The 26,914-nt window shown below is 48.0% G+C and overlaps 1 protein-coding gene across 2 annotated transcripts; it reads right to left on the minus strand.

Annotated features, from left to right (window-relative positions):
• Window positions 1-23,501, minus strand: KLHDC4 (kelch domain containing 4). Of its 2 annotated transcripts, XM_018084056.3 has the most exons (12): window positions 23,298-23,501; window positions 22,132-22,223; window positions 21,228-21,306; window positions 20,276-20,374; window positions 17,615-17,751; window positions 10,843-10,935; window positions 10,280-10,439; window positions 5,041-5,122; window positions 2,978-3,186; window positions 1,439-1,847; window positions 816-932; window positions 1-556 (listed from the first exon to the last, which is right to left on the minus strand). In XM_018084056.3, the coding sequence occupies exons 1-12, from the start codon at window positions 23,394-23,396 to the stop codon at window positions 381-383; spliced, it is 1,752 nt and encodes a 583-aa protein (XP_017939545.1). In that variant the 5' UTR covers window positions 23,397-23,501; the 3' UTR covers window positions 1-380. The 2 variants fall into 2 exon arrangements, with proteins under 2 accessions (XP_017939545.1, XP_025752032.1); XM_025896247.1 differs by lacking the exons at window positions 20,276-20,374; window positions 21,228-21,306; window positions 22,132-22,223; window positions 23,298-23,501 and adding an exon at window positions 19,515-19,652.
• Window positions 23,502-26,914: the final 3,413 nt, after the last annotated feature.

Genomic DNA, 26,914 nt, shown 5'->3' on the forward strand with positions numbered 1-26,914 from the left:
ACGTAGCCAAGTAAGTTTATTGTAGAAACCCTTGGAGACACTTTCTGGCCCCAGTCAGGGTGGGAAATTTGGGACCAGCGAACCATTGTGATGTGCAGTTTGTCCTGACAGACTCAAAACAAAGAAGTCAGTACTGTATAGCCCAGCCTCAGCAGAACAGGTGCTTGGACAGCAATCCTGTTCCTCAAGACCCTCCCACAACCTTCCCGGGAATAACAGCACATCCAGAGCACTAAGCAAGGAGGCTGCTCAGCCCAGAGGCCCTCAGAGGAGGGAAAAGCTGGAGTGCCAGGATGCCTTCTGGACATCAGGATGGGTTTAGCAGGGCTGACCACTGCTCCCAGCACATTTGTTCACTCCTGGAACAGCCTCAGCACCGTCTAGACCGAATCCTCATGGAATGTCTTTGCCATGGCATGAGCCACCTTGACCACCTTCTTCTCCTTGGCCTCGGGGCCCATGTGGCTGCGGGCCACTTTGATCCAGTACTGCTCTGTCCTGGACAGGTATTCCTCAGGGTTCTCACCAGGCTCCACGGCTGGGTGCTGCTCCTCTCCTGGTGCAAGGGGAGGGAGACACAAAGAGAGGTCACAGCCAGGCCAAGAACACTCTTCAGCTCACGTGTCCAAATGTAACACCCTCAAAATCTACCAGTAACCAATAAAACTTCTCTTCTATCCCAAGAGCAATACACTATGAAAGCTTTGCTTTTGCTGGAAAACTCACCTGGATGCCAGTGAGACTTTCCAGGCTGGCAGCAGAACCAGGTATTTTACTTTAGATTAGTATGGAGAAGGCATTAATTTGATCATTACCTTCATCATCTTCACTCTCCTCTTCAGAGCTCTCCTCTTCCTCTTCTCCTCCCTCTGCACCTTCCACATCATCATCCTCTTCATCCGACTCCGACTCCTCCAGCCACTCTTGGGCTTCTTGGATGAGAGGGGAAACAGAAGAGAGGTACAAAGAGATAATTAAGGTACAAAGAGATTACCTTAGAGATAATTAATACAAAGAAATAACCCCAGAGATAATTAAGGTATGAAGAGATAGCCCCAGGTAATGCCCATGTGCTTTGAAGGACCCAACACTCTCACTGCCCTGAGGTGAGGACAGGTAAAAGCATCCCTGCCCTCTGCCAAGTGGACAAGCCTGGCACATCAGGACTTCCCAGGACAGCACATGCCACCAGTGAACAAAGATACTGTTTACAGGTCTTGGTTTCCAAAGCAGACAGACCAGTGATAGCAAAGCTCTGGACCAGACAGGTTTCTGGTAAGACACTGCATTATCACACACTCCCAAGCTTTTTCCTGCCTAGGAAAAACCACCACTCAAAGGCTCATCCCTCCCCTTGAGGAAGTTCCACAGTTGTTTTTTTCCCTGGTGTGGTGTTGCTACACTCAAGGCAAAGGGACAGATCCCACCACAGGCTTACTTGGATCCATCTCCACCAGCACCTTCCACTCCTCCATCTTGTGCAGGTCGATGCTGTGCAGGTCACTGAGGGTGAACTGGCGGTCGCCCACCTCGAACATCCCCCCGTACACGTAGAGGACCCCGTGTTTCACTGCCACCATGGCATTGGAACGTGGGCACGGCTCCACTTGCTGGCCCAGGGCTCCACCTTCCTCCTCCTCCTCCTCCTCAGATTCAGACCTTTCCTTCTCTTCTGCAGGTCCAGAGATCACCTGCTTGATGGTCATGACAGTCCCATCTTCTGCCACCACCTCTTTGATGATCTCCAGGGGGCCCTGGGGAGGTCTCTGCTCCACCTCCTCATCTCCAGCAGCCTCTGACTTGGCTTGTCTGCCTCGTCTCCGCTTCCTCTTCTCTGATTTTGGTCCCTGTGAACGGGAATGAAAGAAGACTGTGTGTGAACTGTGTGCACCTAACAGCACTTTAATACAAGCAGCACAGATGCTGCTGGGAGGGAGAACTGTCATTTTTCATTACAATTCTGAGTCTCAAATGATAGGTGCAACTTCAGCATGAACTTCTAACAGCCTAAAACAAGGAGCAGTGGAAATCCTGGAGAATCCACAGTATGGAACTGCTTCCTAACAGCTCTTCTGCTCTCAGGTGCCACAAACACAAACAGAGGCCACTACTCTGTGACAGGAGCAAGAGAGAGCAACCCACGATTTCCTGAAATCACAACAATTGCTGGGTGCTAAATTACAGTGCATTATCAGGCAGCACTCCAGGTCTTGGGAGTACTGCATGAAAGGGCTGGAAAACAGGCAGTTTTGGAAGGCAGCAGCAAACATCTGAGTGGATGTTTGCCTGCTATTATGTGATTGACTTCTCCATTTTGAGAACAAAGCCAGAAACAGGCAGGGGGAAGAAGAAGTTCAAGCAGGTCTTTGCACCTCACTTGCCCTCTGAGAGTGGTTCAAACGTAATCAAAGAGCTGAGTTGGGCTGAGGGCCCCAGTTCTGAAGTCCTTATGAGCCAAGGTTAATATTTCATCTCTTCTGGTAGCTCAACACTGGAGAAAAGAGGGAGGGTTTTTGATCCCAACAAGATCTTTACACAGTAGCTTTTACTGGACTATCTCAGACTTACATGTCTGACCCGGAAACATCCTCCAGTAAAACACCATAAATGTTTTCAAGCTGCTTGGTTTCATTTTGCATTACACAACTACGAGGCAGAAGCAGCCTGAATCCTGGAGAAAGGGAATTGCCTCCTGAGGCACTCTTACACCTGGAGTTACCAGAAAGGCTTCCTCTAAAGAAAAAGCTCATTGCTCCACCCCTGGAAGTGTTCAAGGCCAGGTTGGACAGGGCTTAGAGCAACCTGGGATAGTGGAAGGTGTCCCTGCCCACGGTAGGGGGTGGAACTGTGGAGCTTTAGGGTCCCTTCCAACCCAAAGCAGTCCATAACACAGTGTGTTTCCATGCAAGCTCTAAGAGGCCCAAAGGACATTTCAGCTGAGAAAGACAATGAACCAAACAGATGTGAATATACAGACCTTGAGCTGTGCAGGGAACCAGCGGTTTTTCCCCATGTCATAGAAATAGATATCATTGAAGAAGTCCCCCTCAAGGCTCTCCTCCTCCTCCTCATCCTGCACTCCCCCAAAAAGGAGGGAGCGGTTACCGGGACCAACAGCCACAGAGAATCCGGACCTGGGAGGGGGTTTCACCCCGGAGGGGCTGAGCCGACTCCATGTCCACTTCTCTGGAAATGGAGAAAAGCAAATATGAGCATCAGCAAAGGAGGAGCCTTGACTGATTTGTGTATTCCAAAGCCCTTCAGTATTCTAGAACATAATTCAATGCCCTGTTTTGGACATTCTCAGAACTATCTTCAGAGCATTCTGGGGCAAGGAGCCTCTTGGAAGGTGGCTACACCTTTGGAGTTCAGACAAGGCCTGATTATATGCAGCCTTCAAGCACCCAGGAAAATTCCCTGCATTATCCCATGGAGCCCAGTCACCTTCCATCAGTTCTGTCCACCTTATCTACCCAACTTGCACCACTGCCTGAACCCCAAAAATAAGCACAGTTCATCCTAAGGAGCCCCAACCACGCTTTTAAAAAGGGCTCAGTAGCAGAAGGTTTGTGCTCTATCCCTCTGCTTCTGCTCTAATCCTTTCTACTCTGACTTTAAAGAAAATCCCTAAAATGCAGGCTGGGAGAAGCACATGCACTGCCCAAGCCCTGTGCTTCCAAAGGAACCTCAATTTCAAGAAGATACAACTATAAATAGGACATAATGCAAAGAGGGCCTGGAATCCAGACAGTGTTTGTGACCAACCCTCCTCCCCAAATCCCACTTCCAGACACTCAGGATTGAAGAAATCAATCACAATTTTAACATTTTAGACATTTAGCTCGAAGAAAATTGTCCCATTCCCTCAGTCAAGGACAAAATACTCTCTATAGTAAGGAAAACGATGGAATTCCTATTTCTGGGTACATTCCAAGAGAAAGCAACCAATGACCCACTCTGAAGCAGTCTGTTCCTGAAGGATTGTACCCCATGGAAGGGACCCATGGGAAGAGTGTGAGTGATCTCTCCCTGCCCTCATCCCAACCTGTGAGCCTTTTGTTGGTTCTCTCCCTCTTGCCCAGTTGAGGAGGGGAGGGATAGAGCAGCTTTGGAAGGTACCTGGAGTCCAGCCAGGGACAACCCACCCCAGGAAAATTCTGAAATTCCAAAGATTTTCTGTTGTGAAACAGAAAAGGAGTGATCAAAATGTCCCAGAAGCAGGAATTTTGAAATGTTGTTTTAATTTCCTCCCACATACAAACCAAAAAAAATTCCTAAAATATCTTTCCTTGTAGTTTTTCCTGAGGCTGCCGGTGCAGGCCAGAGCTTCTCACTTATGCAAGGAGTCTGGAGACCCTCCACTCCATCTCAGAGTATTCCAGGAGGTGTCAACAGAGAGGATGCTGTGAGCTAGAAGTGATTGTCTGACAAAAAGAATATCCCAGCCTTTCTCCAGAGCTCTGCCAGGTTCTCACCCTGCTCCAATTCCCAGTGTTTCACTGCGTTGGAGTAAAACATTACACAGCTCTGAAACAAAGTCACCTGGAGCTGAGAACTACAACTCCTTCCAGCCTCTGGCTCCCCTGGAAGCTTTGCTCAGCAAAGTGGACACAGCCTCATCCTTCCAGGCTGTAAAATAGACTGTGATAAGGGGATAGAACCACTGCTGCAGCAACAGGCACCTACTTCCCATTTCCTTTCACAATTCTGCATGTGTGATGGTCCATCTTCCCTCTCCAGCACACAAGGAGAACGTAATTCCTCCTACATGCTCCTGAAACTGCTGTTCCCTTCACCCTTCCCTTCATTTTAAGCTACAGTCAGAGAACAAATGCACTAAGCTACTCCTGGGAAGAAAAAACATCTAAATCAACTCATCTGCTGTGTTTACCCCCAGAGCAAACACTGGGGCAGAGCTTTCCACTGAGAGGGAAATTTTGTTCAGGGCCTGGGGTTTTTTGGTGTGTTATTCAAAGGAAGGGAGAGGATTTGCATTGCCAGTCCTGCAGCATCACTTCCAGCACAGCCCACAGCACTTACCTTCCTCCTTGCCCACTCCTTCAGCCTTCAGCAGGAACATATCTGTGTGCAGGGTGCCCTTGTCAACATCCTTCTTAATTCTCTGCAGGGAAGGCAAACACAGGGATGCTCAGGGAAAAATCATAGGAGGTCCAATTGAAAATGCAAACACTGGGACTGGGCAAGGAGAAGCCACTGAGGAGGCCACGGTGTGGCTCTGGAGTATCACAACCACTGGGTTCAAACGAGGAACTTCCTGTGACAGCCAGGAAGGGCTCTCCAGGCTGCAGCACAGACCTGGGACTTGTGGACATGTGAAGACTAAAGGATGTAGTTTAGGGGCAGGAATTTGGCACCTGCAGCTCACACCTTTGGCCTCTGGGGTTCCACAGAGCCCTGAGCAACAGGTTTTCTTCTCCTAAGCACAAACAGAAACCCCACTCCCAGTCCTACTGAAGGCAGGATCAAACCTCAGCTGAGGCAAATAAGTGCATCCCTTCAAATGGGATTTTCCTCCCTCCTCTCTGTAAGCCACACGCAGCACTGAAGGCAGCTCTGCCACACCACTGCAGGAGCTCTTTCAATAATGCCATTATCCACCCATCCTTCATGCACAGCTCCTACTTCTTTGTAATTCCCTTCCTCCTGGGGCGATAGCATTGCTGTATTGCTGCTTCCAGGATCCAGCAGTGGGTCCCAGGGTCCAGTCCTCAGGAAGATGAGCAGCAGGGTGCACCTGAGAACACAACAGCACAGCACTGGCTGTTCTTGCTCCACACCTGTGCCTTTGCACCTGACAGGTTTTGTTACTGCAGGGTCTGCTGTGGTGCTGCTGCACAACCTGGTATCCAATTCTTGGGAATGGTATTAAATTCTTCAGGAAAAGAGAGGAAAGTGTGTTTGAGGCACTGCACGACGACGCTGTGATGTGGATGATGCTGAGGAGCCTCAGGGAAGGCTGATGGTGAAGTGATGGAGGAACAGGAGAAATCTGCTCACAGAGCAGCAAGAAGGAAGCTGCAGTTCATTTAAAGAGCAGGGTCTGCCTGAAGGGCTGACTTGGGAAATCTCACAGTTTGGGGCTGGGCTACATGTTCTGTTGCTCTCCACACACACCTAATGAGTGAAGTGATAGACACACACACTCTTCAGAACAGAATATCCACCCTGGAGAGATCCCATTCTGTGCAACCACTTCCACAAAGTCAACAACTCCACTGTTCCACCTGCTGTCCTTGAGCAACAGGACATTAGGCCCACAGGGACAGGAAACCTGTAAGGAACAAGCACCAGGGACAGGCCTATTTTCTGAATAAGGGGTTAAACAGTGATGGAAAACTCCCACAGCCACTGCCTGTGGAAAACAAAGCATTTTTTGCACAGGTGAGTGGTTCTGAGGCATGGCTGGAAGAGCTCCGGAGTTGGAGACATGGTTGGAAGGGCTGGGAGTGTGAACAGATCCTTGAGAGAGCTGCCAGGGTAGGAAGGGACAGAAATACCCTCTAGAAAAGGTGCTGATTTATGGAATATACCCTTCACAGCCTGGCAGAGCAGGTATTGTGGCACTTTGAGTTCAGAGGGCTGTGAGTCACTGTGCTGAGCAAGTGCCACACTCTGGCCAAGTCACAATTCTGTGTCTGTCAAATGGGCCAGGAGCAGCAGAAGTCACTGCAGGCTGTGGACAGCTCAAATACAGTAGCTTTTTAGTCTGTCCCTCACTTTAAACACCCTTACAAGGCTCACCTGAGCTAAGAGCTGTCAGGGATGGATGGGCAGATGCTTCACACCTGGCAGAGTGTCTGCCAAGGATAACAGGAATGGGAGTTCTGTCCTCCCCAGTCCCAGGCCAGCTGCAGTTTGTCCTGAAATGCTGGACAGAGCCCACATTCCCACGTGCAGGGCACACACAGGTCAAGTGTGAGGAGCACAGTGGGATGAGCACTGTCTGCAGGAAAGGAAGGGGAATAAACACTGGGAGAGCAGTTGCTTCACTATCATACAAGCTGTGTGGAATAACTGCATTATTTTTCTCCTGAACACCACAGAGCTCCCTGTAGTAAACACGCTGCGTATGCAACATGACAAAGCTCCCTGGGCTCAGAAAACCCCAATGAGGTGGAGTGGGAGTCAGTTATTTGTTGTCAAAGAGATGCCTGTTTTCCTCAGCTCACACTGGCTCTAAGCAGACACTTCACCAGCTGCTGGAGAGATCAACCCCCTCACAACACCCAGGACACCCCCTTGCCCCGAGCAAATCCTGTCAGTCACAAGAAGCTCCTGTTCCCCCACTGTCCTTCCTGCCTTGAAGTTTCAGATGTTTGCTTTCCAGCACAAAACTGGCTTGGATATCCACAGCCTACTGCTTGCACATACAGGTGCAGTTGGAAGTTACAAGAGCTTTACAGGTATTAGCTAAAAAAATCCAGCTAAAAAGACAGCAAGGAAACAGAGACACAGAGAGCTCGAGAAGTGGAATCAGGATTCTCCATGTATAACATGCTAAACAAGCAATCTACCAGCAGAACCCACTTCAGCTTTGCAATGACTGCCATGAAAAAAACCAAAACACCCCAAAACAACAACAAAAAATCCCCACAAGCTGATCATCTTTGGCATCCCAAAGCCTTGCACACCCATGGCTTGGAGGCTGCACCTGCAAGGTGGAGCAGCATCAGCTCCAGCCCTTCAGTGCCAGTCAGGCTCGCTGTGCTCACGTTGCCTAGCAATGGAGAGGGCTCGGTGCTTCACACAGCCAAAAATGCAGCTTGCTGCAGCAAACCCCAGCCCCAGTATGAGAAATGGGAGAGGACATCTTTCAGATCAGCAGGAGAGCAAGGCTGAGCTCCTTGTGGGATCCTGAGGTCTGTTTTAGGCAGGGCCGACAACACCCACAGCATCCCCTTCTGTAGGAGATCACAGAAATTGTCTTATCATCTCTAGGCTGAAGATGAAACAGATGAACTATTGTGCTAAGAATCCTGCATTTTAAAATATGAGGCACCAACATCTCAAGTTAGTCACACTCAGGGTTGTGAAGCTCCTTTTTCACCCTGGTTTGTCACCACTTGGTCAGCAAAATCCAGTGGCAGGCACAGCAAAGACACATCTGGGGACCAAGGTCCTGGATTGCCTTAAATCAGTGACTTCATCTTTTCTGTCTCTGTTTTCCCAGCCATGAAAGAGACTTTCTTATTCAGGTCACATGAAGGAAATTCAGCAACATGGCCTGGACTGACAGACATTACTGAAAACAGACTCTCCACATTCAGTTCTCCAAGTCCAGAAAATCAAAGCAGGGACCAAATCTCTGTTTGTGCCTTCCCAGCTCCTTGCCTGTCACAGGACACAGCTCTGTCACATCACAACTGTCCTCCAGCAATGGGACACCCACATTATGTCCATATTAAAATCAGGATTTTCCCTCCTCTTTCCTTCAAATCAATCCCCACCACATAAAAGCCTGGAACAGCTCTGGTCTCAGGAGGTATCCACATAAATCTGCCCCTGGTTTACAGCACATGAGCAACTTAGTCCTGCCTCTTATTAGAATTCATGTATGACTTAGTGAATGGTGCTTTGCTTGGACACTTGCCTGACTGCACATGCAAAAATGTCTTCATATGCCTCAAAATGTCTTCACAGCACTCCTGAATGGAGTATCTGCCTCTGTAGCTGGAGACAAGGAACGGGTCTTCTCCGGTACCTGCCCAACTCCAATTAAATATTGTTTCGTCCATGTCTACCTCAGATTTCTCCCAAGAGTTCCCCAGGTAGGCACACAAGCCAAACACACTTTCTCCACTTTAAAGCAAACCCAGACACTCAGCTCCACAATATAAGCAAAGATACAATAAGAATTAAACAGCCACACATTAATGAAATCGTGTCTCTCCTAGAGGGGCTATATCCTGCTGAATTTAATTTTCAAGAGCATGCTAAAGGTTTTTTGCCTTTGCAGCTCCAGAAAGCTGTAGAGAAAATTCTGTCCAGTGCTTTGGCCAGTTTGTGCTACAAAAGCAGAGTCTGTCACGAATGGCCCATCAGAGAGAAGCACATTGACCTCTTAAATTACTAAGGAAGCAGATTCCTAACACTAGTGGCTGTTTTAATCTAAAAGCTGTTCTCCAGTCTGCAGAGGAACTTCCCTCAGCTCTTATCCTTGCCCAGTGCTCTGCAAAAGGCTGAGGGCAGCTTTGCATTCCCCCATCCCTTCTACTTCATTTGTATGAGCCCAAACCAACCCAGAGCAGTGGGACAGAGCCCACCTTCGTGAAGTGAAACAGAGCAACTGCAAACACACCTCAACTTTTATATTTCCATAGGGCTCAGTGAGCACTTGAAATCCAGCTGTCAGTAGCCAGGAGATCCACATCCAGCAGAGCATGCAGGCTCACACTTCCTTCCCACCATCGAGAGTGAGGGAACAGGACAGAGAATGGAACAGGACAAAGCCCCTTCAGGTAGAAAATGCATCTGTGTTGTTACTGCCATTTAATCAAATGAACATCTGATGAGACAGAGCCCAAAGCACAGGCCCTGAGGAGGCACAAACGCTTCTAAATATACAGACAGACTGAGTCCCTTCTCTCCCCTTTCCCTGCTTTCCTCCTTTGTTCATTTATTCCCACCAGAAGAACAAGGCGTCCTCCTCCCCCAGCAACGCGCTGCTGGAAGCGCTGCCGTTCCACGGAGACGGGAGCAGCAGGATCCGGGGCTTCTGTCTGCACTTGCAACATGAAAAGCTTTTGCAGGAGCCTTTTGCTCAATGAAATATTTACTTCCTGCTGCCCAGCATGGAGACAGGGATCCTTGGTCAATGAGGGTATGTGGCTGAAGGGTGTAAATTACTGTGATTAACAGGGCGAGGAGCAGAGCAGAGGGAGCCTGGTGCTCATGAAAAGTCTTCTCTGGCTTACTGAGTTTGCAAACTAGTGCTGCTCCCTCACCTCTCACTGATGGAAGAAAGCACAAGTTTCCTGGCAACTGCTGCTTTTAACCTGCCAGTGCTGGAACACAAATGAGTACTACCTGAGAATGTTTTAAGTTGGCAGCAACCAGCACTGTTGCTTATTCTCACCTCTGTTATATCAACTCCTCATGTTGGATTAGAACAGCAGGGAAAATACAAAATTAATTTTTGACCAAGATTAGCCCCTCAATCAGCACACAGCTGTATGAAGGCACAACGAGAAGACGAGGTGGCTCTTTTGGTTCTCAGGCTGTGGATGAACACTCTGACTTACCCCAAAGTCTCCCCTACCTGTTTGGAGTAGCCTCCATAGATGATTACATTGCCCTCAGGACTGGCTGTCATTTGACACCCGGATCTTGGAGCAGGCCCAATCCCTGCTGGAGCCAGCTTGCTCCAGGTGAAGGAGTCCAGGTTGAAGGCATACACATCATTGTAATAGATGTAATCCCTGGGGAGAGCAAAGGGCACAGCACAGCTTTTTGTAACGGTCACCACTTAGGACAGGCCTCCTAACAGTCCCCATGACAACAGAGCTGTGATCTCATGTAACATGGGTGAGCCTATTGGAGAAGATATTTCTAGAAGACAAGGCTCTGACAAGATTTAGAGGCTGAAAGGGCTGTATTGAGCTTTAGGTACAAGGACGGGGAGCTACCGCAGTGATCAGCAGTGGTACAACGATTTCTCATGGAGACTCCAAATCAACAACACTTGTCTTTCTAACATGAAGTCCAGTCAGTAACAGTCCTGCTGAGAATAATCCTTCCTTTAACACTCAGATTTCTGTTGCTGGTGAAATTCTGTTGCCTGTTTCACAGAGAATTCAAACCCCAGCCATCCCAGTGACCCACCTGGCGCTCTCATGGAAACCCCCAAAGATGATCAGCTGCCTTTTGCATGCAACCATTCTATGTCCACTTCGCCCAGAGGGGCCTCCTGATGCCCTGAAACACAAAGAAATTCCACTTATCAGCAAAATTCCCTTTCCTGTTAGTGAATCAGTCCATTTTTATTGAAGTAACAAGCAGCTGAGCTGGCTGAGTTCAGCTTCTCCTGCAATGGGAAACCACGGGGAACTTCACTGCCTTAGTATCTGTCTGTTGTTCTCCAGAACAGTGTGTGTGCTCTTCCAGGAACTCTTGGGATTTGCAACATAGGCAATTTTATTCCTAGATAAGCCAGCTAGTCCCTAACAGTATCTGAAGTCTTGAAGTCTCTTCTGCTATGAGTCAGGAGCTAATTTTTCAGGAGAGTTTAATGAATAGCAGTCAACTTGCACAATTGCAAGAAAGACACTCCAAACAAGAGATGTTTTCTCCAAGCACCAAGAGCCAGAGACTGGCTCTGACATCCACATTCCTTCAGCATCTCAAGCAATCACATACCCATAACATCTTTACTAATCCACCTGCACTTAGGATGTAACACCAAACTAGTGAAAAGACTTTATAAATCACTCAGATTTCCTCAAAACCGAAGGCAACATTATTATCTTATCCTACTGAAGGAGAGTAAGGTTAGATGAGACATTGGGAAGGAATCCTTCCCTGTGAGGGTGGTGAGGCCCTGGCACAGGTTGCGCGGGTCCAACAAGAAGAGAAGAGCTGTGGCTGCGCCCATTCGAAGTGTCGCCAAGGGCCAGTGGCTGGGTGCTTGGTGTAGACCTGAGATAGTGGAAGGTGTCCCTGCCCCTGGCAGGGGATGGAATGAGATGAGCTTTAAAGGTCCCTTCCAACCCAAACCATTCCATGACTGTATGATTCATTCTATGATCCCACACACTAAAAAGCAGCCACACATCACTGTTCTGCTCTTCAAGCCGTCCTGACCTTTCAGTTAAATGTGCTGCTTCCATTTCCAGAAACAAGCAACACCCCCCCATCTGTCACATCCAAAGGCTCCTGGGAAGCTGGGCAGCTGGACACGCCATTCCTGAGGGGAACAAGGATGCACCTTCCTTCATGTTCACCCACAGCCTGAGCATCTTCCCAGAGAGACCAAAAACTACTTCAGGAACTTGCAAAACAAAGGCAACTATGGGCCAAACTGCAGGGAAAACAGGGTTTTGCTGTGTCTGTTCTCTGTCCCCATGGATTAATCCATCCCATTTTCACTCCCTGAGGAGTCTCCCAAGTGCACACAGTTGGCACCACTGAACCCAGCAAGACTCCCCAAACAGGCAGCATTAACATGTATTAAGTGATTGCACAATCAGGGCCTAAATAAAGAAGTTAAAAAAGCTGCAAAACCTAAAGCCACAACCCTCCTGCCACACTTGAAGTGGCAGCAGGGAGCTGGGAATTGTGGTGATGGATTTCTGGGGAGAGAGAAAATGAGGGCCCTTATTCACCACTGAAAATGACAACCTCACACCAGTCATAATGAGGAACTCCAAGCAGAACAGCAGCATTTGGGGAAGAATGAATTAATATTGATTGCTTGGAGTCTTTATTCTAACAGAGAGTTGGGTTTTCCAGGCATTTACTGAGTTTTTAAGTATCCCCCTGCAGAACAGCAGTTTCCCCCTCCAGAATTAATTTCATCAAGATCTGAAATCATTATTTTCTCTTTCTGTAACAAAGCTCCCACATTATTATTCCAAAGGATGGCACCTTTTAAACAACCTTTCTGTTTTTTTTAAGGAGAGAAGGAATTAAAAACCAACATGAACTATAAAATCTTGTTCTCAGAAGAGTATCTTGTGGCATATTTCTCAGACAGGTTTCCTCCAAGTTAAAAATCAATTCTGAACAATGAAAGGTTTGTTCATTGATGTGTGTGTTTTAATAAACAAGTTGCCACAAAGGTACAATTAACTCAAAGTCACAGAAAAATGGCACAGTCAGACAGGACCTCATTGCAACTCCAGGACCTTCCTGCAAACTCCAAGACTTGTTTCCCAATTGCAAACTGTCCCCTTTTACCTGTATCATTACTCATGGTCCAAAACAAGCATTTTGGAAATGGTTTCCCAGGCTTTATGATTAATGCTCTACTTCATGGGGTTGACACTGGAAAGCAGACGTGTGGGAGGGAGCTGTAAATTCTCCAGATTTTTTTAAAAATAGATTAAAAGTCTGGATAAGGACTGGCTCTACACATGTAGAGCATGAGTCTGATCAGACCTGCTCCATAAGGAATTTGCTTTTGCTTGTGGAGTTACTCTGGGATTTATAGTAACCTACCAAAACCTGAATTCAGCCTCCGGATTCCAGAATTCCATGTCCCAGTGGCTACAGAACCGCACGAGTTACCTTTCCATTCATTCCTTCATCCAGAGGATGCTCAGGTAAAATCTTGGAAATGTTCAATACTAATAAAAGGGATGCTGCAGAGAACATCCCATCAGAAGGGCACTCCAGGACAAAGCACTTTTACCCTCCAGTCCTCAAGGAAGCTGCAGCTCAGGATTTGTGTTCAGGGTTCACACCTGTGAACGCACACGGGTTGGGGTCACTGTGTACACTGTGTTTGCACACTCAGGTGGGAAGGGCAGAAGGGAACGCAAGAAGTGTCACAAGGCACAAAATCCTCAATTCAAATCCCCTGGGAAGTCAACAAACAGTTGCACATCCTGATCTACCAAAGAACAGGCTCACAGGGTTTCTGGGTTGACGATCTACTTGCCTTACACCAAAATACCCTCTCCTACCTGATGTGGCAGGACCTGATCTTTCTGGTGAGAGCAGGAGAGCAGGAAGAGGCATCAATCAGCCACAAACCCGTGCTGAAAGTCCTCCTGCTCTGCAGTGACTGCTCCAGTTCTCTCTGCAAACACCGTTAAACGTACGCCAGTGAAACGCTACCCCGGGATATTTATAGCACCACATCTCACCAAACTGCTACAGGAAGGATCATTAACATTCCAGAATTAAAGGGAAGGGAGCTGCACGGGCTCAGAATGAAGACAAAGAATTCCAGAGGAGGGATGTGCCAGTTCCCAAGCCCAGTGATGCTCCCTGTCTCCTCTTCTCTGGGCCACGCAGAGCTGAGTGAGGATGTTCTCTCTAGGAGGGAATGAGGCAATTAGGTTAAAATATTGCTGCTCTAAGGCAGAGTAACAAACAGTTCATGGACTGAGGAAACCTCCTGCATCACACACAAGATAAGGTGGCTCCACTAAGTCAAAGTCAGCTGCTGGCACGGCTTCTAACGGGCTGGGATTTGTTGTGTTTGGATCATCTCCGTGCATGCAAAATGCAAGGAAATACAGCTCCATCTTGCTAAATATAGCAACTTTTAACTCTGTCAAGCAGCCTGACACCACTCTGCTCTGTGCTAGGAGAAAATGGAGCTCCACTTCGCCAGCAGACACAGCACAGGGATGTTATTCACAGTCATTCAAGGTTTTCTCTTCAGAAGGGTTTTACAGTCAAGCCTCTCCTGGCACCAAGATGGTCTGTGGCATGAACTGTAGGCCAGGAAGGAGAACATAACTCTCTGAAATCCAAACTGTGGGGCTGGAATAACTAGATTTCCTAGAACTGCAAGTTTAGGTCCCAGCAGGGTCATCCTGGCTATTCAATCCAACAAACCAACACATCAAATCCACCTGAACCAGGGCACACGTGACCCTTCCCAGGAGAACAGGAACGGAAACTTTGTCTCTCTTGTCCAGACATTTCTTAATGAATAATTAATTGTTACTCCATTATTTGCACTAAAATGACATCTTCCAAACCAACTGAGTTTACTCAATACAAGCCTGTACCTCAAATGTCTATTGCCTGGCATTTAGTCAGGTAACACTGCTACCACACTGGATACATGGAATTATTGCATGGCCTCCTGTGAAGGCTTGTTGTACCAGGGATGGTTTCCCACCACGATCCAACAAACCTATACAAGTTGCCTCTTCCATTTATGTTCCCAAATGTGTTCACTCTCCCAACATCACTATCCCCCAAGCTGACCCTCACTGTCACCACTCATCCCAGGTTAATGGCAATCCAAAATAAGCAAGTGCTTGACTTCAGACACACATGAGAAACCTCTCTGGAAAAACAACAGAAGAAAGAAAAGCAAAATGTTGAAGGAAGTGAAATGCAGTAGGTGTTATGATCATAGTTTTAAAGGAAATAGGGAAAAAATCTCTTGTGCAACTCAAAGTCATGTCTGCCCTCTCCCCTTCCCCTTTCCAAGCAGACTGTAATCAAGATGCCATATGGAAAAGCAAAGAGGCAGCAGAGAGTTGATTTTCACACTCAGCCAGGTTAGGATTAAAACAAAGCCATCCCCTCCCAGGCTCCTCCACCAGCTGCCTCATTAATGCAGCTCCTGGAGCTCTGCCCGAGGATGGGGAGATGTGCCTTGCTTGATTCCAACCCTGGGACCGGGGCACGGGCGTTCCCAAAATTCCAGCAATGCTGAGAAACAGACGTCCAGCCAAACACGTCAGGAAGCTCAAATGGAGCAGATCCTGCACAAGGCAGGGAGAGAGAAGATCATCTCCCCAGGGCACTTCCACCCATGTAATTTATGATGCTCACTTAGAAAATGTCCATCTTTTATCTACTGGGAAACAATGAGGCACCAATGTCTGCAAATGCCTCCTCCCCCTGTGGCGTGGCAGCCAAGGGGACATGAGACAGTACCTGGGATGAAGGGCAGCTCTGGGTGGCTCAAAGAGTGTGGTACCTCCAACTTGCTCCAAGGTGGGAATGGGAGCTCACTTTGCCCACCTGGCTCTCTCCTCACCAGCTGGAACAGCCCAGCACAACAAAACCTCTCGGTTTTAATCCAGCTGAGGCCTGGGAATGCTGAGGGCATCCTGCAGCTCCCAGGACGTGCAGACTTCATCCTCAGCTCCAGGGCTGTGCTCTGGCAGGGTGAGTTACACTTCAGGCTGCTCTTCCAGGTGGAATAAGGTGCAAGATGAGCAGAACCTCATACCCATCTCTTTTCCTCCTCCCAGGCAGGTCAGATCCTGCAGCCTTAGTTTTGGGAGTGGAAAACCCTAAATCAGCTCTATGTGAGAGGAAAACCTCCACCATCAGTGGTGGATCCAACAAAGCCTCATCTGGATTCTCCAGTGGCTCATAAAACCCAGTCAATCTCCAGACCTCGCTCTCCCTGCAGCTGGATGTCACCACTGCTCTCCAGTGAGGATTTTGGTTGAAAAGTCAACCCTTTCTCCCAGTATGGATGGAGAGCATCACTTCCTCCTCCTGGTCACATGAGACTGGCAGGGATGTAACACATTGGAGTTATCCCCTTTGTTTGGATGAGGTTGAGCAGGGATCAGCAGTTATTTTGGGGGAGCTGGGAGGGACAGTGACAGCAATTACATCAGATTCTGCCTTCCAACAACAGCCAGCTCAGCCTGCACAGTGACAGGTTTTTTTAATCCTTGCACTTCTTCAAGAGCCTTCCATAATTCTGGAGGGTTTCTCTTACCCCCACTTCTCCAAGACCAGAGCAAACCTGGTTTCCTGCAACAGGGAAAATCCCAGGTGCTTTTAGAACCACACTGGGGCACTGATGAACCACATAGGTTTCCCTCAGTCTCTCAGAGTTACTCAAAAAGCCTATCCCTGGATTTCTGCAGAGCATGGGATCCTGTGCTGTGAAGCATTCTCCAAAACCTGCCTGTTTTGGACTCCCTGGGGTGTTTGCTCTCTATACCCCCCTGCACCTTCCACACCAGAGTCCCTCCAGTGCTACATCAACAACAGTAAAATTAAAACTCCCAATTGTCCCTTGTCAGGCAGGATCAATGCTCCCATTTTGCAGGGAGAGGGAAAAAGGTAAGACAGGCACAATGACTCACTGTGTGGCCTCGGGCAGTGCCAAGGCAGAGCCAGGGTATCCATCTCTGCACAGCTCATCCTAAACCATCCTCAATTACTGTGCAAGAGGAGACACAGACAACAGCACACTCTGTAAATGGGGTAAAAAGTGACAACCTGGGCAGATTTAGGGTTTCCCACATGAAGGAAGGACATGGAGCTCCTAAGCAGAAGCTCAACAGGTCAAACAGCAGATAAGCAAGTGATCAAAACCTGCTGCTTTCGCCAGTGCATCTCAAGTATCAGCTGCACAGATAAAACTGTGCTCTGACTGATCCCACAGTCAGGACAATCCCCAAGTCCAGGAGGAAGTCAATGCCCAAGTCAGAATGAAAGCCATATGTCCTGTCTCAGTTCTCTGGATGGTACAGCAGAACTCCTCTTCTCTCACGCACGTATAAACATGGACAGGTAAAGTGAGAAGCCAAAGGTTGAGGAAACATTAGCAGGGGACTTAGGCCAGTTCCACAGAAGGTATTTACACCTTCACTCCTGTCAAAAACTACTTTTGGCACCTCTTCATTTTTGACAGGTCTGAATTAATGGCTTGTTTATCCCAAGGAATCTCGAGGCAGCAAAGGCCAGTTACCAGGAGCAAAGCTGGCTCTGTGGAGAGACACAAACTGTTTTCTCAAGGCATGTCAAAACTGGGAGATCCTTGCACTGGTTTTGTACAGCCCAGGAAGATGAAGCAACAAGAACTGTTTTGAAGTTGGACATTACACTCACCAAGGTTGGGAGGACAATATCAAAGACTGAACACCAGGCTGGAAGGGACCTCAAGGATCTCCAACCTTTCATGGCAAAAGTCTAGACAAGAGGGCCCAGCACTTACTTGATCTGCTCCCAGGTCTTGGTAGCCAAGTGCAGGACCCAGAGATCCTTGTAGTGATAGAACTGCTCCCCGTTGGGAGATGCAAACTCCCCTCCAAAAATCCACAGCTGCCCCCCAGCTGTGGGCACCACGGCCGCCTGCCAGGAGAAGGAAAAGCTGGATCAGACAAGGCTTCAGGAACCAGACCCAGGAGAAGTTTATCAGTTTTCGATCAGCTGCCTTGTTGGACAACAGCAGCTTACTGGGGCTGAAGGAAGGAGAATTTAAAATCCAAGTTACTTGTTGTTTGGCACACCTTCCCTACGGGAAAGGAAAGCTGGCCAAGGAGCTGGGCTCTTCCCACCTCCTGGCATCACTTCTCCAAGTTCAAAGTTTCCTAGGAAGCATCTTGGGATTAGTTTAACAATTGTTCAAATCTCTGTTCAAAAACAAACAAAAAAACAACCAACTAAAAAAACTCAAAGCACAGGAGGAAACGTGCAGCATTTGGACAAGAGCAGACTGTTACTGCTTTGATTGGGGCAGTACAGAGAGGAGAGTATCAAAGAGAGGGAGGTTTGTATTTTTTTTGCACAGAGCAGCACTAAAACACCTTTGGGATGCAAACTGCCAGTTAAAAGCAGGAAGGAGAGCAAGACTCTACTTCATTAAAATTATCTGCTAAGGACTAAGGAAGAAGGAAGGAATCCCAAAAAAGAAATTAGGTGGCTGTGCAGATTTCTTCCTTGAGTGGGAACTCTGTGTTTATTTACACTATAAACATCTTCCCTGTGTGTTTCTTGCAGGGTACCCATCACGGATCAACACTGGGATAATCCTTCTACTCACTAGGCCTTCATTCCCGCTCTCTCCCAGCAAACAAGATTTTTAGCATCACACATGGCCATGCCCTGACATAAACCAGCCTATACATGCAACAATAAAACACAGGAGAAAATCCTCTGTGTGCTTTCAGGCAGGATTTGTGGGAACATGAAGTTACCTAAACAAAAGGGACAAATGCCTGATTTTCATGGCTATCAGGTGCTTAAAGCTTAAGGGGAAGGTACATCCAACAGCCTGCTCATACTTGTGTGTGACCTTTTCAAGAGCTGGCTTGGAATTCATCACACAACCAAACCTTTTCCTTGAACAAGTGACAACACCCATCCATAGCTATTCTCACCCCAGCTCTGTTCATAAAAGCCCTGACTGATTTGGGTTGGGAGGGAACTTAAAGTTCATCTTATTCTAACCTCTCTGCCACGGGCAGGGACACCTTCCACTAGACCAGGTTGCTCCAAACCCCATCCAATCTGGCCTTGGACACTTCCAGGGATGGGCCAGCCACAGCTTCTCTGGGCAACCTGTGCCAGGGCCTCACCACCCTCAGAGGGAAGAATTTTTTCCTAAAATTCTTCCTGTTGAACAGCTATAATGAAACCAGTGTAACCTAGAGGACTGTGTGTCAGAGACCAGAGATGACAAAACATCTACACGACACCCCCAGCCAGACTTCTGTTCACCTCTGAGCTAATGCAGATTGTGCATTAAAAATAAAGCCACAAGAAAGACAACAAACCAGTCAGCTAATGAGGCTGAACTGTCTCCTGTGCAACTATAATTAATTATGAGACAGAAAACACTGCTGAAGCAGGACTGCTCAGATGGTTTCTCATTTTATTGTTGTTGTAATCCAGCTGCAGATCCTGATCTGCTCCGTTTGGATTCAGCTGCTCGACAGCCACCTGCTGGCTACTGGAATTCTGCATCTGAAATCAAGTTCTATCTTAACACTAAGTAACCCAAAAATCAAGTCATAATCTTTCAATTCAAGAAAGGACACACAGCTCAGAGCAAACTGGCACTTGGGAGCAGCATAACAAGGGTACATGAACCTAATTGGGGTGTTGGATCTTACCAGGGAGCTCTAAAGAGCTTTGGCCATGGGGAGGAAAATGACATTCACATCCTGTACAGCAGCTTTTGGAAGGCACCAGTCACCCAGGCACTTGCTGGATAATCTAAGATAATCTATCATCTGGGGAGGGCCAAAGACCTGTAAAAAATACAAGTCTTTGGTCCAGTTTCTAATGTGCAGGTGTTCACAGAACGTAAACAAACCTAAAATCTTCATCATCACAACCATCACAATTCAGTGACCTGAATATCCAGAGGTGGAAAAGAGCCCAAATTCTACCTGCCAGTAGGAGTGGCAGTGTCTGTAACACTCATGAAAGCTGGCCTGTGAGCTTTAAGGAAATAATCATTCACAGCATCTCTGCCGTTCATTCACGGCATTTTGGTCAAATTCTATCTTATAAATTCAGTTCCCCCCTGGGATTATGGAGGCTGAGCTGGTCCCTGTGTAATGCACCAGAGTTCATCTTCAAACCAAGAATTTCTCCCCTGAGTCCTGTTTGAGTCTTGCCAAATCAACAGACAGAACCTCAAACCTTCACTCCACGCTGAATGTGATCAGGAGCACAAGCACCTTGGACAAGCTTGTACAGGCCCCCTCAGCAGAGCAGATGAAGTGACACCACTGGCAGCCCGTTACAAGGAGAATGAAAGGATGTAAGAAACCCTCAGGAGGAAAAAAAAATCAAAAACCTATTCCCAATCCCCTTTAGCACAGCTTTAGAACAATTCCAACTGCTGCTCTGGCATGCAGAGCTTTACCTGGTGAGCACATCGCCGTGGTGGTGGGTTGGGGATCTCCAGTTTGGACCAGCTGTTCTTCCTGATGTTGTAAATGTACAGGTCATTGTACAGGTACGTCTGTGGGAGAGGAAGAGAAAACACCACCTCAGTTCAGCCCTGCATGGGGCTATCTGGGAGTTTGGGGTGAAAATTGCAAAGCACATTGGGCAGGGAAGGAGGACCACCACCTCCTCCACCAGACTGGGAATCACCAACTGTTCCAGAGTAACACACTGGACTGGAATGTTCTTTCCCAAACCCTTGGTGACAGCTTGAGATACGAGGACTTAAGAAGTTGGAGATTAACAAAGATATTCAGGTTAAAGTTGTTGAACTCCAGGGCCAGGAACAGCTTCAGGTAGTGAAGGAAGCAGAATTAGTTTAGCACATCACACTGGGTGATCCTGAGGCAGCCAAATGTCACTGTCAGGCTGGAGTTTTCCAGACCAGTTTGTATCCAGAAGCACAATAAACACTTGCAACTTGCAGAAATTCCAGAACAAGAGTGGCCATGTGCAAATATTTGCAACTGCTCCCACCTCCAAGGCGGGCACTGCCCTGCCAGCAGCAAAGGTGCAGAAGTATCTTGTTTTGAGAAGTGGAAGAGAAGAGATTCTTCAACAGTTATCACAAATGAGGGGCAGATATGGCTACAATTAAGTCTGGAGAAATTATGAAGCCCTGAAATATTGATGCTGAGACAATCACTCTGACTCCTTAATGGGTTCCAGCGTGTCTCCTTCCTGCCAACAGCCCAGGCATGAGACAGAGCCATGGCAGAATTAAAAGGCTATTTTGCTCTCATTCAGGGACAAATCCATATTTTATGACTCCTGCCTCAAATTTCCCTTCAAATGAGACTCGTGCAAATTACAGTAAAAGGTAGGGAGGGGGTAGAATAAAGAAGGAAAAAAATGGAAGTATACATTACTTTTTGGCCATTGAAATATTCACCTCCAAAAAGGATCAACTCATCTCTCTCGGGGTGAGCAGAGAGGGAACCGTTCAGCCTGCAAAAAAAACAGGGATGGACAAAACATATGAGGAAGTCCTGTAAAGCTCTGAACCTTGGAGCCTTCAACTCTGCTGCCACCAGCACCTCTGCCTCCCAGTCACAAAGGTCTCTCCATTATCTGCCAAATTACTTGGCTGTGATGTTCACCCCAGGGCTAAAAACTTCTCCAAAGAAATTAACTTCTTAAAAACTTGCAGCAAGATGAATTGGCCACTGTCTGAAACCTTCTCCTATTTTAGGAGCACACGTTACACTGTCATTTAACTCACCCTTTGACGTGAGCTCCTGAATTTTAATGCTGGTGTGTCAAGAACAAAAATGAGTTTTATGAGGGCACAGAACTGGGGGCAGAACTGGGCTGTCTCCTCTCAAGTTTTCTGTGTCATTATTCTGCAGTTGCCACTGCCATTGCTCTCCTACACACCCCAAGTCTGTGAACCCCCACTGATAAAAGTGTCTTTTATCTCATCTTTTTGCCCCTGAAATGCCTTCCAAAACTTCCTCTTCACTCTTCTTTTTCCTCAAAGCCCTGTAATATAACCCTGCTTTACCTCCTTTGTGCTGATGAGACAGTTAAAAAGTGAATTTTAAGGCCAAAAAAGGCGCTTTTGGTCCCTTATTTAACCAGAGATTCAATAAACCAGGTATTTTATAACTCCAGATATCAGACATTTTATAACTCTAGATATCAGATATTTTACAACTCGAGATATCAGCTATGCCTTCCATTCTTGGGAAATAACTTTACACAAATAAATTTCATTACAAGCACCATCAACTGCTCTGTAAGTGACAGCCAAAGCCTCACACAACCTCTTACCTGGGTGAGGGGGGTGGGCAGGATGACTCAATTACTTGGGTCTTTTTAGCATCTAAACTCTGGAATTCTGCTATCAGGGCTTCAAGATCCTCCTGGAAATAAAAAGACAGACATGAGTTGCTTGACGTGCACAGAAGCACCTGCACCTCACAGGAAACCATCATTCACACTCATGGTTTCCCTTTTTTTTTTAAAAAAAAAAAAGATTGCCCAAATGTACTGGAAACTCTTTTATATCCAGAGAAACCTCACATATCTTTATTCCCTTTCAGTTTCATCTAACTGAAAATAAAATCTGCCTCCCAAACTGCAGATACGCCGAGTCCAAGGGCAGAAGCAGGACTGCAGCAAGGGAGGTTCTGATCCATGGTCTCTCCTACAACCCCACTGCTCATCACCTCCCTTCAGTTCACCTTTTGGAAGGTGTGGTCCAAGCAGAGATTTCCGAAATCTGGGAATTTTGCCTCTGCAGCATGGAATGAGCTCTCCCTGCAGCCAGTATACACCTACAGGGGCACTTTCCATGTCTTTAAACTTTGCGTTACAATGGTAAGAACCCACTTTGACCAGGGCAAAGTTGGTGTTTTGAGGCTTAAATACAAGCCCCGACTGTAGGAGTGAGTGAAACAAAAATTTTAATTTGATTTTAATACCAAGAAAAAAAGGTTGGAGTGGATGGAAAGGAAGAAGGACACCTAAAGTGCATTTTCTTCTCCTCCTGCTGTCACATAGAAGGGATTTAAACAAATTACAGCTGCTTAGAATTAGAGAATCACAGAATGGTTTGGGTTGGAAGGGACCTTAGAGATCACCCAGTTCCAACCCCTGCCACGGGCAGGCACACCTTCCACTGGGCCAGGAGGCTCCAACCCTGTCCAACCTGGCCTTGGACACTTCCAGAGACGGGGCATTCCTGGAAGTTCAAGCTCAAGGAGCGTTTGGACAAGGCACGTGGTGGGAGCCTTGGGGTGTCCCGTGCAGGGCCGGGAGTCGGACTCGATGTTCCCGATGGGCCCCTTCCAGCTCATATATTCCATGATCCACAGCTTTCCCGGACAGCCCAGGTTCCCTCTGGATTCGCTCCTTTACTTTCAGACTGCTCCCGCGACCTCCCCGTCCCCCCACAGCGGCCCCAGCGCCGGGGGGCACCGGCGTCCCGCCCTCACCTCCTCCTTCTTGGCCCGGCGGGACACCTTCTTCTCCATCTTCGCCGCCGTCTTCTCGGCGCCTTTCCCCTTCTTGTCGCGCTTCCCCTTCTTCCCCATGGCGGCGGGGCCGGGATAGCCCCGGGATGGGCCCGGGATAACCCGGGATGGCCCCGGGATGGCCTCTCACAGCCCCGCGCCGGCGCTCCGGGGAGGGAGACAGCGGCCCTCTGCCGGCCCGGAGGACTCATGGCGGCCACCGAGCGGCGCGCTGAGGGAGCGCTGCGGCTGCCCCGACCCGGCGTTATCAGCCCCGCAGGCCCTGGGAAAGGGTTTAATGTGGCCCCGCACATCGCTTGTCACCTCCCGCACTGCGCGGACACGCCTGGTCACGATCCGATTTCCTCCTGCCCCGAGGAGAACGTGGAGCCCACAAAATGGCCCCCTCCCCTCACACAAAATGGCCCCCCCTCAGGGGAGGGGAGGGGGGCCCATGGGGGGTCACGGCCTCGAGCGGCGCCCGGGGCGGCTCAGGTTGGACAAAGGGATGGTCCCAGACTCGTTTCAGCGGTGCTCAGTGACAGGACAAGGAGTAATGGCCATAAATAAAACACAAGAAGTTCCACCTCAACGTGAGAAAGAACTTCTTTCCATGGAGGGTGTTAGAGCACTGGAATGGCTGCCCAGGGAGGGTGTGGAGTCTCCCTCTCTGGAGTCATTCCAGACCCACCTGGACGTGTCCCTGTGTCACCTGCTCCAGGTGACCCTGCCTTGGCAGAGGGGTTGGATTGGAAGATCTCCAGAGTTTCCTTACAACCCGAAATATTCTGTGATTCTATGATTAGGAGGAATTTCTTCACAGAAAGGGTGATTAAACATTGGAAGGGGCTGCCCAGGGAGGTGGTGGAGTCCCCATGCCTGGAGGTGTCCAAGGAACGACTGGACATGGCACTGAGTGCCCGGGGCTGGGTGACAAGGCAGGGGTCTGCCACAGGTTGGACTTGATGATCCCAGAGCTCTTTTCTGACCTAAATGATTCTGTCACCTCATGGAGGCTCTGTGCAGAAACAAAATAAAATAAAAATAAACTACAGCAGAATTCCTTGGGGACTGGGTTGTTGAGCAAGCATTTTCACTTCCAGCTGCAAACTTTTGGGAATGGGGTTTATCCAGGCCAGTCTCCGGTGTGGAAGTGGCAAGCACTGCAAGGTGATGCCAGGCAGCTGCTTTTTCCCTTGATGGCGGGGAAGGAATAATGATTTGGATTTTTTACATGGAGTCATGGAGTTTTATGCAGATGCTGAGCCCAGGGAAAAATTTGTGGGAAAATGCCTCCTTTGAGCACCTAACCAGCATGTGTGCTGTAAGTAGGAGTTGAAAGACATGTTTTAGCTGTGAGTTTCATCCCACTGCGCATCAAAATTGCCTCTGTGATTGTTTCTTGTGGAGCAGAAGGACTAAAATCATTATATTTTTCCCTGAATTCCCACAAAACCCCACATTACCTGGAAGCAGGGTGGTTTTCATCACTCCAACCCACCGCCTAGCCCCAAACCAGTGAGGATATCCACGAAGGTACAGCTCAACACCAACCAAATTATCCCAAACATCCAGTATGTGCCATGGAATTGCAGGATGGATCCTTTGCTTTGAACATCCACCCACACTTGAACCTCAGACCTTGGAAACACAGCCCTGAAACACAAAGGGAAGAGCTGGGAAAGTTATTTTTGAGGTTGCAGACAACAAACGTCCTGACCAGCGCTTTGTTTTTCTGTTTGTTCAGGAAACATCACGGTTACTACTGAAGCTGCACCATGTCAATATTTATGCACAGGAAGGGAACAGAAACTACGGAGAGACCGGGTCAAGTGAGCGGGGCAGTTTCTCAGCCAACATAAGATGTGGGAGCTCTGCTGAGTTCCCTGGAAAGACATGCAGGGAAGTCTCCCTGCTGCTTCTTGGTCTTCGACCTCAAAAAGACACCAGTGTGTGAAAACACGTCCCCTCCTCATGTCTACAGGTCACTCACTCCTCTGGGCCAGATCTTCCAACTCATTTTAGAGGGACTTTGAAATGAAAAAGTTGCATCTTTATGAAAGTAACCCTCAAAGCTTTCACCAGGCTTTTACTGAGGGAGCAAAAAGTCCTCCTGCACACTGTGCTCCAGTTGCCCCCTTTTTGGTGCTTCATCATTCATGTTTTTTCAATAACTGGATGTTCAGAGGTCCTCTGAGGTCAAATTGCATTCTCCAACCTTTATTTTCCATATTTCTAGGTGTAGTTTCCGATGTTTGGGGTCACCATGTGGGGAACTGCGTGGGGCAGAACAGTCTTGGTGTGAGTTCTCTGATCCCTTGGACTCTATGGCCTGGTTTCTCACGGTTGATGTGAAAAAAGAGGATGGAAGGGCAACAAAAGCTTTGCACTGCACTTTGAAAATGCAAAGCATGATATAAGCATGAAACAGAGCATGAACTTCTCAGGGATAAATATATAAATATATGCTGAGAAATCTCTGTATACATGATGGTGCCTTAAGAGATGAGACTTACTCAGCAGAGTCTGATGGACACAGTGAGTGTATGGGTGACACTAAAGACATGAGAGCACCAATATGCCCTAAAACACGAATTTAAGACTCCAAAACTGACTTGGGCAAGCTCTTTTCCATGGGCTTTTCACAGGGAAAGGCCACTCCACATTCCCACACGCTGTGCACGGATGGAGTCCCACACTCACTCAAACATCTGCACACAGCTGGCAGACAGATGTGGCTCCGAGTTCGGGCCCACACACACGTTCCCACGCACAGTTGTCCCCGCTCTCACTTCTGTTCTGTCCCAGGTTTTGTTCCCGCTTTGTTTGGAGGAACGTGGCATAAGCTGGACTTTGCCTGTGTCTGCACATTTCATTCTGCTGCTCTGAAGTTGTCCTGGGATGTTGTATCTGGCAGCCCCTCTCCAGCTCTGACCTATACAAAGAGCACGTGGTTTTACTTTGTTATTTTTTTATAGTCTGCAATATACTCGTTCAACAGGATGGTAAATCCAGCTGTATCAGCAAAGTAAAGAATAACAGGCATGAAAGCCTCAGAAAAGGCTCAAAAGCTTTTTCCCACAAGTCTTCTTTGTGCTCTAACACTTGATTTATTTTTCCCTTGTTAATGCTTTCTGAAGCCAGTAGCAAGGAAGGAATTAATGCCACAGATTAGGCGGGAGGACATGCTGACAGCACAGTAACTAAATCAACCAAACATGCATTGCAATGGTTGGAATTGCTGGTGTTGGGAGGATTTCAACTCCATCTGTATAGAAAGATGAGGATGAAGATAAACCCTGCAAACAGAGAGATCTGTGGGGCTGCTTATGGGGAATCATAGAATCATGGAATGGTTTGGATTGGGAGGGAACTTAAAGCTCATCACATTCCAACCCCCTGCGATGGGCAGGGACACCTTCCACTTGACCATGTTGCTCCAAGCCCAGTCCAACCTGGCCCTGGACACTTCCAGGGATGAGGAGTCAAACCATGCTGGTGGGATTTTGGATTTTGGTGAAGGCCTGTGGAGCGAGAGTAGAGCACTACACAAGGGAACAAAAAAATCATGCCAGGGTAACACCTGGGAACAGCAGTGT

The sequence above is a fragment of the Manacus vitellinus genome, unplaced genomic scaffold (genome assembly GCF_001715985.3).
Source record: "Manacus vitellinus isolate BGI_N305 unplaced genomic scaffold, ASM171598v3 scaffold_10_pilon, whole genome shotgun sequence".
NCBI classification, from domain to species: domain Eukaryota; kingdom Metazoa; phylum Chordata; class Aves; order Passeriformes; family Pipridae; genus Manacus; species Manacus vitellinus.

What these genes read in the sequence shown, in the direction of transcription:
- KLHDC4 (XM_018084056.3), bottom strand. Translation starts at nt 23,396, where the DNA reads ATGGGGAAGAAGGGGAAGCGCGACAAGAAGGGGAAAGGCGCCGAGAAG. An exon ending in AATATTTCAATGGCCAAAAA is followed by an intron (nt 20,375 to 21,227) that starts GTAATGTATACT and finishes CCTCTCCCACAG; the next exon opens with ACGTACCTGTACAATGACCT. An exon ending in CACGGCGATGTGCTCACCAG is followed by an intron (nt 17,752 to 20,275) that starts GTAAAGCTCTGC and finishes TTCTCCTGGCAG; the next exon opens with GCGGCCGTGGTGCCCACAGC.